Source organism: Lucilia sericata, unplaced genomic scaffold, assembly GCF_015586225.1.
Source record: "Lucilia sericata isolate MDLA Ls3-8-SP2 unplaced genomic scaffold, ASM1558622v1 Contig000759F_arrow, whole genome shotgun sequence".
NCBI classification, from domain to species: domain Eukaryota; kingdom Metazoa; phylum Arthropoda; class Insecta; order Diptera; family Calliphoridae; genus Lucilia; species Lucilia sericata.
The window spans coordinates 113,188-127,049 of NW_023994756.1; the positions used below are offsets into that span (position 1 = coordinate 113,188).

Here is a 13,862-nt window from a genome sequence, read left to right on the forward strand (position 1 = left end):
TTTACACCATAAATTTCATAAATAAAAATTTCATAATTTGTTAGTTAGGGCTTTATGAAATTAACATAAAAAGTAAAAAATAGGAAAATTTTAAAATTGTTTAAAAATTTATAATTTTAAAGAAATTTAAAAAAGAAAAAGGCTTTATTTTATGAAAAACTAAACACAGTTTGAGTATTTATAACAAACATAATAGGTTATAGAACAAACTTTGGCTTAAAAAGCTATTTTAAATAAAAATATTTAAAAAAATTATTTTTTGTTTTTAAATTTCCAAATTCTATTGTTTCTAAAGCCAAAAGCTTATAAAATTTATCTATTTAGACACAAAATAATATTTATTTTGAAAATTTATTTCTTGTTATAGAAATCTAATAAATAATACTTGATTTATTTGGCTTAAACAACAACAACAACAAAATATAGAAAAATATATTTTTTTTTAATAAATAATTGACATTTATTTTATTTTTTTCCATTATTTTTGCTGCATATTTGTTTAGTAGTTTTATAAATATATATATAGAGAGAGCAAAAAAATGAAAAATTTGCATGTTAATGCATGCACATAATTTCACACTATAAAACACTCACACTCTAGTACATAACAAGCTATTGTTTGCGGAAATAAACACTGTTTTTGTTGCTGTTTTATTTATCTGTAGCAAACAGTTGTTATATACATAAAAGGGGCCTGGCTGTATAGTAAATACAATATATTTGAAATACAATCCCTGACACATGACAGTTTGACAGTTGGCAGTATGTATATAAGAATAAATCTACATATTTATTTTTCAAAAAATAATCAATTTACATTTTATTTCCATCACTTTTTTGTTTAAACAGAAAAAACTAATAATAAAATGGACCAAAAAGGAAAATCTGGATAATAACATATTTACATATTGCTTTGTTAGGTTTGACTGGTTTTTGTATAAATTATTAAAAAAAAATTAATAAATTTAATAAAAAACTTGATGACAATAACCTTACCATAACCTTTAAACATTTATTTTCATTAAACTTCATCATTTCCTACAAATCGGTAGACAATTTCAATTAATTATTTAAAAATTTTAAAGAGTTTTAAAATTTTTTGAATTTTTGTTTTACAATTTTAACCCTTAACTGCTCCTTAGGGGTTTATTATGTTTTAGTTATAATTATGTATTAATAGTGTTAATATTTACTATTCGTTTGCTATTTGTTTCATTAAATTTCCTTAAATGGTTTAAAAGTTATAGTGATTTGAAATTTTATTTCCCCCGGTACGTATGATTGATATTAATTAAGGGGTTTCTTTACATTTTTCTTAATAACTTTTTTCCCATTTTAAGAATTTTAACCATTTTTACAGCATCAATTAAGAACTATTATGCCAACATTCTGCGTAAATTTGGTATTTCTAGCATTACTTTCTGAAATGTTAGGGCCCATTAAAGCAAATAATAAAAAATTTTTAATTAAAAAAAATTTTAATACATAAAAAAATTTAAAGAAACATGCCCTTAATTTAATTTCAAATCAAAAATTTCTAAAAAAAAATAGTTTTATTAACTCTTTGAGCCTCAAAATGTTAAAATTTTTGAACCATTAAAGTTTTAATTTTAATAAATTCAATTAATTTTTTTAAGTAGCTTATGTTCTTAATAAGTTCCTTTATTAAATTTTCTTAATTAACTTTAGTTTCCTACTTGTTCTTAACTAATCCCCTTTTCTTATTTAACATCTTTAAAACCTCGTCATTTCAATTGCTTTTCTTTAAAGTAGTAATTAAAATTCATTTCATATTCTTTTAATTTACAACATCTTATTTTTAATATTTTCATTTAACCCCAGGAGGTGTTAAAAATTGTCATTATTTTTATACTTCCTTCTTAGTATTTCTACAGTTGCCATTACTATATTACTGTGTGCATTACAACAGACAAAAAGGTTTCTTTCTCCAAAAATTTTTTACTTTTTTTAAAGATTTTTCTCATTTTCTTTTAGTTAAAGGCTATATTTCGCTCATAATGCTTTTTGTTCTTGGACAAATGTTTCAGTAGCTTAAAGAAAATAACAAAAATAATGAGCGTATTTATAATTTTGTTTTTAGAAATTTAAGAAAATGAAATGAAACACCCAAATGAAAAGGTCTTTTTCATACAAAATACTATATAAAAAAGTTTAACATACTTTAAGCTATAAAAAGAAAATCTGGCTACTTAGACATTTTACATTTAGAAGATTCTTGCAACTTAAACTAAAGCTAAAGGAATATTCACACAAATACACCATTTCTTAAATAAAAGACAAACGAAAGGTTAAACAGGATTTAGAACTGAACTAGAACTGAACTAGAACTGAACTAGAACTGAACTAGAACTGAACTAGAACTGAACTAGAACTGAACTAGAACTGAACTAGAACTGAACTAGAACTGAACTAGAACTGAACTAGAACTGAACTAGAACTGAACTAGAACTGAACTAGAACTGAACTAGAACTGAACTAGAACTGAACTAGAACTGAACTAGAACTGAACTAGAACTGAACTAGAACTGAACTAGAACTGAACTAGAACTGAACTAGAACTGAACTAGAACTGAACTAGAACTGAACTAGAACTGAACTAGAACTGAACTAGAACTGAACTAGAACTGAACTAGAACTGAACTAGAACTGAACTAGAACTGAACTATAACTGAACTATAACTGAACTATAACTGAACTAACTGAACTATAACTGAACTAGAACTGAACTAGAACTGAACTAGAACTGAACTAGAACTGAACTAGAACTGAACTAGAACTGAACTAGAACTGAACTAGAACTGAACTAGAACTGAACTAGAACTGAACTAGAACTGAACTAGAACTGAACTAGAACTGAACTAGAACTGAACTAGAACTGAACTAGAACTGAACTAGAACTGAACTAGAACTGAACTAGAACTGAACTAGAACTGAACTAGAACTGAACTAGAACTGAACTAGAACTGAACTAGAACTGAACTAGAACTGAACTAGAACTGAACTAGAACTGAACTAGAACTGAACTAGAACTGAACTAAACTGAACTAGAACTGAACTAGAACTGAACTAGAACTGAACTAGAACTGAACTAGAACTGAACTAGAACTGAACTAGAACTGAACTAGAACTGAACTAGAACTGAACTAGAACTGAACTAGAACTGAAATAGAACTGAACTAGAACTGAACTAGAACTGAACTAGAACTCAACTAGAACTCAACTAGAACTCAACTAGAACTAAACTAGAACTGAACTAGAACTAAACTAGAAATTTATTAAAACTTAACTGGAATGTATTAATTTACCAAAGAAAAAGTATAGACTATAGAGATTAAAAAATTCTCTACCTTTACTTTAGCTCTTTATAAATCTTCACATTTAACAAGTTTTTTATGTAATCCTATACAAGCATTCATATCACATTCCAAAATGTATGAAAAATTTGTAAAATAAAGTCAAGATGATCAGGAGAAGTACTATGAAAGAAATAATGAAAATAACTGATAGCTAAAGGGAAAGTCAGTTATTGTATGAAAATTGCAAAAATAAAGATGAAAAAACGAAACAAAAAGACTTCAACCAAATAACAAGCAACATCAGCAACAGCAGCAATTGTTAAATAAAATAAAGATAATGTTGAAAGAACAGCAACAAAAAAAATCGAGGCCCTGGCAACATGAGCAAATTATTTTTGCATACAGTTATTTACAATACAAACGATTTATATTTTTCATATCTGTTAAAGAAGGAAATACTCAGAACAAAAGCAGTTTATTTATAACGAAATGAAAAACAACTTTTCAATAAAAATAAAACAGAAATTAACCCTTTAAACTCAAATAAAATTTATAGAATGAAAACAATGTTTCAAGTTCGAAAGCAAATTTCTTTAATTTTAAATAAAATTTTTAATATTTTCTTTCACCAAATCATAGAAAATTTTGTTGAGTATGAATAAATCTCAAAAATATTGTAAAATCTTACCTAAAAACCAATAATTCTTAAAATTTTCTAAAATAACTCCTAATTAATATCAATCATACGCCACCCTGAACAAAATTTTATTTTTTTTTTTTAATACAACATGGGTTAAATTTTCATATAGAAACCAATTTCCAACACATATGAAGCAACTAAAGAAAAACAATTCTTTTACACTGATTGTTTTTTTCTGCCAATTTTACATAAAAAAATTAATGAATTTTTTTCTTTTGGCTACAAAAAAAATAACAGAAATCTTATACGAATGCGTATTAGTTTCGAAAAGACACGTGTGTTTACATTTACATACATTTAATACAAAATTCTAAGGGTCTACTGCTGCCGCTTATACCCCAGAGTTTAATTCCCACATAAAACTCAAATGCATTAAATATGTTTATTAGCTTTTGTTGGGTTTTCTCTGGTGCTAAGACCCTTATCTTTAGGTTTTCTTTTGGGTGGGTAAGGGCAATATTTAATATTTATTAAGTAGGGAAAAAGAGAAATATTAAAATGTTTAAGTTTAATTTTAACAAAATGATATTAAATTATACACAAAAGTGTAGTAAAATTTAATAAACCTGGTCATAAATGCAGTAAAGTATTAAATGTATAACAAAATAATAACAAAATCTTAAGAAAAGTAGGTAAAATAAAAAAAGGAAAAAAATAATATTAATCATACGCAAAGTTGGACAAAATTTAATTTTCTTAATTTACCACTTGAACTACAATTGATGCTAAATAATACTAGAACAAGCACAGAACTAGAACAGAACTAGAACAAAACTAGAACAGAACTAGAACAGAAATAGAACAGAAATAGAACAGAACTAGAACAAAACTAGATCAAAACTAGAACAGAACTAGAACAGAACTAGAACAGAACTAGAACAGTACTAGAACAGAACTAGAACAGAACTAGAACAGAACTAGAACAGAACTAGAACAGAACTAGAACAGAAATAGAACAGAAATAGAACAGAACTAGAACAAAACTAGATCAAAACTAGAACAGAACTAGAACAGAACTAGAACAGTACTAGAACAGAACTAGAACAGAACTAGAACAGAACTAGAACAGAACTAGAACAGAACTAGAACAGAAATAGAAAAGAAATAGAACAGAAATAGAACAGAACTAGAACAGAAATAGAACAGAAATAGAACAGAACTAGAACAGAACTAGAACAAAACTAGAACAGAACTAGAACAGAATAGAACAGAAATAGAACAGAACTAGAACAAAACTAGATCAAAACTAGAACAGAACTAGAACAGAACTAGAACAGAACTAGAACAGTACTAGAACAGAACTAGAACAGAACTAGAACAGAACTAGAACAGAACTAGAACAGAACTAGAACAGAAATAGAACAGAAATAGAAAAGAAATAGAACAGAAATAGAACAGAAATAGAACAGAACTAGAACAGAAATAGAACAGAAATAGAACAGAACTAGAACAGAACTAGAACAGAACTAGAACAGAACTAGAACAGAACTAGAACAGAACTAGTACAGAAATAGTACAGAACTAGAACAGAACTAGAACAGAACTAGAACTAGTTAGAACAGAACTAGAACAGAACTAGAACAGAACTAGAACAGAACTAGAACAGAACTAGAACAGAACTAGAACAGAACTAGAACAGAACTAGAACATAACTAGAACAGAACTAGAACAGAACTAGAACAGAACTAGAACAGAACTAGTACAGAAATAGTACAGAACTAGAACAGAACTAGAACTAGTTAGAACAGAACTAGAACAGAACTAGAACAGAACTAGAACAGAACTAGAACAGAACTAGAACAGAACTACAACAGAACTAGAACAGAACTAGAACAGCTTTTAGACAAGACAGATACAATTAAGAAACCCTTTTAAAATACAATTAAAATGTCATAAATATTCATATTACTCATACGTTTTAAAGTAAACATAATTATTAATAATCATACGCTGTGTTGTCTCTCAGAAAAAAACTTTTTAATAACCGCTTTTAAAAGAATTGTCAGACATAATTTTCTTAATAATTACACAGGTTTCACATTTAATTTGTAAACCTCCAACCCCTCCAACAAAAAACCAAAATTGAAACTGTCTATGAAAGATTTTATTTTCTCCGATTTTTTTTGTAGGATATAAAAGGCATGTCTCCTTTATATTTACGTGCTTTTTAAGTGAAACGTTATAATAATTGTAATAAGAATAATAATTTTCCAGGCATAAAAAGGTCTTTTAATGAGCATATTCCTAACAACATATGAGCATAAGTTTCTTTGGATGTATGTAGGTATAATAAATATAAATCTAACAGGCAGGAAGGCAGAGACAAGACAATTTTAGTTCCTGTAAACAGAATTAAAGAAACTAATAAAAATGGAAACATTTATTAAGAATGCTTAAGCAAGAGGTAAGCAGGGGTAGGCCTTAAACTTGCAGCAAACACCTTAGTTATTGTTATAACTAACATTGAATAGTTACAGCACAAGCTGTTGCCTCAAGGAGGCCTATTCAAGGAGCTGCTGCTGCTGTAGGTTTTTCTGAACAGCGAAAGGCTGTTTTACCTCTTCTCTACTAAATCCTCTTAGAATATACATATATTAACATCTTTTGTGTCTTTTTATGTGGCAGGTAGAATATTGCGTTTTGTGTGTTTAATAATGCCAACTGCTTTATGCTACATTATGTTGTATATATTTTATAAATTATTCATGTGATTTTAAGCATATAGTAGGTACTTCTACTTCTTCTTTTTAAGCATGTAGGGTTTTTGTTTGCCAAGACACACAAGACATACATGGTAGAATATACATGACAAAAAAGCCAATGAATATTTTTGTTACTTACGAAACGAGACACATTTTAAATTAAAGACAAGGGATTAAAACAACTGCAGAATGGAGTAAAATATTGTAAAGAAATGAAAACGTGTGTTAGACTTAATAAAAATAAAATTTAAGTTTGAAAATTATGTTTGCAGCACGTTTGTGTTGAATTTATTAAGGGAGTTAAATAAAACGTGTAAATTAAAAACATAAAAAGCTTAAAGGAAAGTAAAATTAACACCTTTTTAAAATTTTCAGAAAATTTTACTTGTGCATTTGCCCCACTGTATTTTATTTGATAACTCATTTTCATTAAAACTTTTTTTTCATTTTCATTTCCTTTATCCTGGCTAGTGTTACAATCAAAAGTGTTTACATTTCACTGATTATTAAAATAGTTTAAATATTTACACTACTAAAACTACAAAAAAAAAAAAAAAAAACTCGTAAATTTTAAAAGCTTTTTGCTTAAATGAAAATATATAAAAGAAGAAAATAAAACTACTACTCATATTAAAGTCCACATGAAAACATTCGTAAAGTGTTTGCTGTTAAAAAATTTTAACACTTTTCATTAAAATTAAAATTGCAAAAAGGAAAAGTCAAATGAGCAGCTAAATTTTTTAAATTATTTTTTTACAAACCATTTACACCAGATTAAACAAATATTTAAATTTTATAAAACGAGTAATTAATATTAAAAGTTGCAGACATTTTTGTTTAATTTTACAAAAATATTAAAACTTTTCATTTATTTTATGGAAAAATTGTTTGAAATTTTGTAAATTGTAAGAATATTTAATAAACTAAAATTAGTAATACAAAGCGTATGATTAATATTAATTAAAAATAGATTTAAAATTTTCTTTATATTTAAAAAATCAGTTGTAGTTCAGCTCTCTAGTTGAGTTCTAGTTCTGTTCTAGTTCTGTTCTAGTTCTGTTCTAGTTCTGTTCTAGTTCTGTTCTAGTTCTGTTCTAGTTCTGTTCTAGTTCTGTTCTAGTTCTGTTCTAGTTCTGTTCTAGTTCTGTTCTAGTTCTGTTCTAGTTCTGTTCTAGTTCTGTTCTAGTTCTGTTCTAGTTCAATTGTAGTTCAGTTCTAGTTCTGTTCCAGTTCTGTTCTAGTTCAGTTCTAGTTCTGAACTAGAGCTAAAAATATACAAAGCGTTAAGAGTTTTTGCCAACAAATTTTTGTAAAATAAATGAGTTTATGGAATTTCTTTAAAAAACAAAATATTGTTTATGGGTGCGTATGATTAATATTAATTTTGGCGTAATTAGGAAAATTTTAAAAATTGTGCTATTTTCTCAAAGTTTCGTATCATTTTATGACTAGATCTTATATAAGACAATATTTTTAACAATTTAACATTTAATAAAAACATCCGAAATTACGCGAATCCACATGTTGAAAGCAAAAAATTTATATTTATGAAAAATGCTTTATTAAAACTCTAATTATCTCTACTTTAATGAGCCCAACAGACTGTATACCCCACATTAAAATATTCATCTCCTAATTAATCCTTTTGTAATTATCTTTTAAGTTTTAATTAGTGACAAATTACTTATTCAACCACTATTGTTTTGAGTTTTTGTTATAATAATTAAAAAGAAAATCCATACATCCTTCATTTAGTTACATATTAATATGTTTTCGTTATTATTATTTTTTTTTTCTTTGTGACATTATTAAGAACATTTTCAACAGCTAATTACAATGATGAATGAGAATGCATTCTTAATAATAATTATAACAAATGACAACATATATGGAAAATGCTGTAACAAAGAAACAATTAATTACAACTTGAAATGATTGAGCAGAAGAAGTAGAAACAAAATGCGAAAAGGAATAATTAACAGACTGAAATGTAAATATGTTTAAGTTCAAGTATTTTAAGGTAAAATGGTTGTTGCTATGACAATGCTTAAGCTTTAGAATAAATATTACAATTGTTATTTGAAAGAATTACATGTGTAATTGTGTGCTCTTTAGTTAGAGAGTAAAAACTACTACAACTACTAGATTACAGGAATAATGTTTTATTACAAACTAATTTTTCGTATAGCTTTACCCAAGGCAATTTAATCCTTTACTAATACAAACATGTTTTAGTTTGCCTTTTTTTGTGTGGTTTGCCCGATTTACCCTGAATTGTTAAGCAAGTGTTTTGGTTTCTAAATGGTAATGTTATCTCTTAATTTTAGTTTGTTTTTTTTCTACTTCTTTTGAAATGTTAAATAAATTCTTTTTTAGTTGGTATATAAGACCCATAAAGTGTTTTAGAGGACGTTTAGTGGTATTATTACTAATAGGATTTTGTTTTGTATATTTGTCTAAAGGTAAAAAAAGCTTTAAATACAAGCATCGGGATTAAAGAGGATGTGGAAATGAATAAATAATCAAAAAAGAAAATATTGTGGTTTAAAAGGATAATTGACATAGAATCAAAGAAAAATTTTATAAAAAAAGTAAAAAATTCTAGAACTTTTATAATTCTGAATTAATTTATCATAAGCAAATATTAAATTGTTTTTTGGTGTTTATTTTTAAAACAAATAATTTGTGTCCGTGTAAAAATATAAATAAATAAACTAAATTGAAAAAATGGCCGACATTTTACAACAAAAAACTGTCACTTTTACAACAAACAACCAAATAAACAAGGGACAGTAGAGAAAGCAAACTTTTTCAATTATTTCCAACAAAATTGGAAAATAACTGCAATACTTTTTAAAAAATATAATCAAAAATCATATTTTTTTTCTACTTGTCATTTATTGTTGTTGTTATAAACAATATCTTTTCACATAACTAAAATTTGCCAATATTAATTTGTATTCTTGTCTTTATTTTTACGTGCTTGTGCTCGTGTCATTTGCAGGTTTTCTCTCATGGGACGTAGCTGATTGTCATGTCGATTTGGAAGAGGAACTTAATACAATAACACAACATGCCCCTGAAGGAGAGGAAGCACGTCACGGTAAGTCAAATGAAAAAAAAAAAAAAAAACAGCAAAATCATAACAATAATTTATAGGCCAACAACTAAACGGTAGTGTAAGACAATTAAAAATCCTGATAAGGAACAAGAAAAAAAGCTAAAGATTCACATCATAATAAAAAGGGGAAAAATTAAGGAGCAGAAACAAATAAGGATAATTAGGAAAGATGACAGAAGATTTTATTGAATTTGTTATGTTTACGAGGAAAATTTTTTAAATTACAACTAAAACTGAACTAGAACTGAACTAGAACTGAACTAGAACTGAACTAGAACTGAACTAGAACTGAACTAGAACTGAACTAGAACTGAACTAGAACTGAACTAGAACTGAACTAGAAATGAACTAGAACTGAACTAGAACTGAACTAGAACTGAACTAGAACTGAACTAGAACTGAACTAGAACTGAACTAGAACTGAACTAGAACTGAACTAGAACTGAACTAGAACTGAACTAGAACTGAACAAGAACTGAACTAGAACTGAACTAGAACTGAACTAGAACTGAACTAGAACTGAACTAGAACTGAACTAGAACTGAACTAGAACTGAACTAGAACTGAACTAGAACTGAACTAGAACTGAACTAGAACTGAACTAGAACTGAACTAGAACTGAACTAGAACTGAACTAGAACTGAACTAGAACTGAACTAGAACTGAACTAGAACTGAACTAGAACTGAACTAGAACTGAACTAGAACTGAACTAGAACTGAACTAGAACTGAACTAGAACTGAACTAGAACTGAACTAGAACTGAACTAGAACTGAACTAGAACTGAACTAGAACTGAACTAGATTAGAACTGAACTAGAACTGAACTAGAACTGAACTAGAACTGAACTAGAACTGAACTAGAACTGAACTAGAACTGAACTAGAACTGAAACTAGAACTGAACTAGAACTGAACTAGAACTGAACTAAAACTGAACTAGAACTGAACTTGAACTGAACTAGAACTAAACTAGAACTGAATTAGAACTGAACTAGAACTGGCATAAATAGTACCTAAAACTATTATTTTGCTAAACAGCTAAAGTTTTCTTATACGATTTCTGTCGAATTTATTTAAACTTTTATTCAGAACCATTCCTGTTAAACTTTTTCCTTAGCAAAAATCCTCTAACAATTGTTGCATAAAAAATTTTTTGTGGCAAATAAACTCAAGCAAGCATAAACAAGAGAGGAAAAGAGTAATAAATGAACACACATTATATTTCTTTTGAATTTAAGCTACTGGTAGTTTAATAAACAACAAAATGGCTCCTTTTTTTGGAATTTTGGATAGAGAAAATTAAAATCGAAAGAAAAAACTATAATATCATGCCATAAAACATGACTTTTATAATGGCATTTTGTGTGCAAAAATTTACAGTAAAATATCATTACCGAAGAGAAGAATGAAAAGAAAAAAAAAAACTAAATATAAATTATAATAGAAAATTTGCATGTTTTAAAAACATTTTTTTCCTTTCAAACATACATACATGAAACATGAACATGCCATTTGCACCTGGATATGAAATTTTAATTTGACAACAACACAACTACTATTACAACTTGCAGAACACCCCCCAAACAAACTAATGCTGTTCCTAATGTTTATTATTATACATAATAAAAAGCCAAAAAAAAACACCCACAAAAACTTATAAACTTACATGAGAACGAACATACATGGCAGTTTAATTCATATAGTAAAATTGCATTTGTTACACCAGCTTATATATGCCAAAGTGTTTTGAAATATGAAAATAAAGAAAAAAAATTTGTCCAACTAATGTTAAATATAATTTAATAAGCCTACTATTCCATTGTGCTATTCTGCACGAATTTTGCAAAGTTATTTTTAATGGGCTGCTGATGTTGTCCTTTTTGCTCAGCTACTGCCTCTCTCATATGAATTATTATATAATTATTTCTTTTTTTCTGTGGTTTTTTAAGTTTGTGTAAAGGATTTTTTGTTATTTAACTAACATACAGGAAGTTTTTGATATAGTTAGCAAAGCAAAATGTACTTGAATTCTGTTTTATGAAAAATTTTTTAAGCATAAACTAAAAAATTTATAAATGAATAAGTTTTGTAAATTAAATTAGTTTTTATTTAAATAAATTTCAATTAAAAGACTTTTTCGCTGGAAAATAATAATATGTTTATCCAAAAGGATGTTATTTGTATTTAATATTGAAATTAATTAGAACTAAACTACAACTGAACTACAACTGAACTAAAACGGAACTAAAACTGAACTAGAACTGAACTAGAACTGAACTAGAACTGAACTAGAACTGAACTAGAACTGAACTAGAACTGAACTAGAACTGAACTAGAACTGAACTAGAACTGAACTAGAACTGAACTAGAACTGAACTAGAACTGAACTAGAACTGAACTAGAACTGAACTAGAACTGAACTAGAACTGAACTAGAACTGAACTAGAACTGAACTAGAACTGAACTAGAACTGAACTAGAACTGAACTAAAACTGAACTAGAACTGAACTAGAACTGAACTGGAACTGAACAAGAACTGAACTAGAACTGAACTAGAACTGAACTAGAACGGAACTAGAACTGAACTAGAACTGAACTAGAACTGAACTAGAACTGAACTAGAACTGAACTAGAACTGAACTAGAACTGAAATAGAACTGAACTAGAACTGAACTAGAACTGAGTTAGAACTGAACTAGAACTGAACTAGAACTGAACTACAACTGAACTAGAACTGAACTACAACTGAACTAGAACGGAACTAGAACTAAACTAGAACTGAACTAGAACTGAACTAGAACTAGAACTGAACTAGAACTGAACTAGAACTAAACTAGAACTGAACTAGAACTGAACTTAAACTAAACTGAACTAAATTTTAATTTTAAGAAATTTCATTTCTGCTATTTATTTACTCTACTGCGTATGATTATTATTTATATTCATCAATTAAATATTTCGTATACGCTTCAGGGAAAATAATATTATGAATTTATACGAATTTTTATTTTGAATTTTCTGCTTGAAAATGTTATTTTATCATTATTTTCCATAACATTTCATATTTAATTGCTTGATTAAAATTTTAATGAGACAACAAGCCAAGCTGAAAAAGTTAAAAAAGATAAATATACAGAATTCATTTTAATGTTGTATAGTTTTAATTGTCAATATGGAAATTTTGTATAAAATTAAAACCCAAGTTTTATTCCCTTTACAAATCTACCTTTTTCCATATTTTTTTATATTCTTCTTCAGTTGCTTTTTATTATTATTTTTAATCAACCTGTCATGCCAGCGTTGAGTATGAATGAAAACGTATTCAGTTCCTGTTCTTAAAAGGAAATCCTTGTTCTGATTCAAGTTCGCACGTTAACATTAAATGTTACTGCTGATGATGAGCATGATGTCTATATGAATGATGTCTGTGTATGTGTGTTTGTTTTTATTTTTGTTGAATTTATTTATAAAATAAAAGAATTATTTTTTTAAATCATATAAAAAAGTGTGTTCATAGAAGCATAACGAGTGTTGATAGTAGTATTGACAGATGTCTGCAAACATGTTGAACTTTTCACATTTTATTTATTTTTTTGTTCAGGTTTTTTTTTTTTTGTTTTCCTCTTAAAAGAGGATAAAGTTGTTACTATAAATTGTTTGGATTCCTAAGGGCTTTAGACAACCATTGTTATGTCATCATCATGATCATCATTGTCATTATTTTTGTTGTATGGGAATTTCTTTATTTCTATTTTGTGGCCATACGAAAAAAGGAAAGGTTTTCTGTCTTTCTCTTTTTTTGAATTCCTACAAAAGCCATGAAAATAATTAGAGACAATTAAAAATAGTACCTAGTTGACTTGTATTTAATACCCTTTCAAAAAAGGAACCCAAAAATTTTTAATTACTAGAAATGGGTGACAAGAAACTAAAATGTACAAAACAATTTTTAATTAAATGTATTTTTTGCAAAGATTAAAAAAAAGGTATTACAACTTAAAGAAACATTTTCTAATTTAGT

The 13,862-nt window shown here is 27.3% G+C and overlaps 1 protein-coding gene across 3 annotated transcripts in view; it reads left to right on the forward strand.

The window, feature by feature from the left end:
* The window catches only part of LOC119607898 (microtubule-associated protein futsch), a 114,728-nt gene that overhangs the window by 66,539 nt on the left and 34,327 nt on the right, over positions 1 to 13,862 (forward strand). For all 3 annotated transcript variants that reach the window (XM_037962027.1, XM_037962029.1, XM_037962030.1), the window contains exon 3: positions 9,724 to 9,822. In XM_037962027.1, the coding sequence (XP_037817955.1) occupies positions 9,724 to 9,822 (99 nt within the window). The remainder of the gene's footprint in view (positions 1 to 9,723; positions 9,823 to 13,862) is intronic.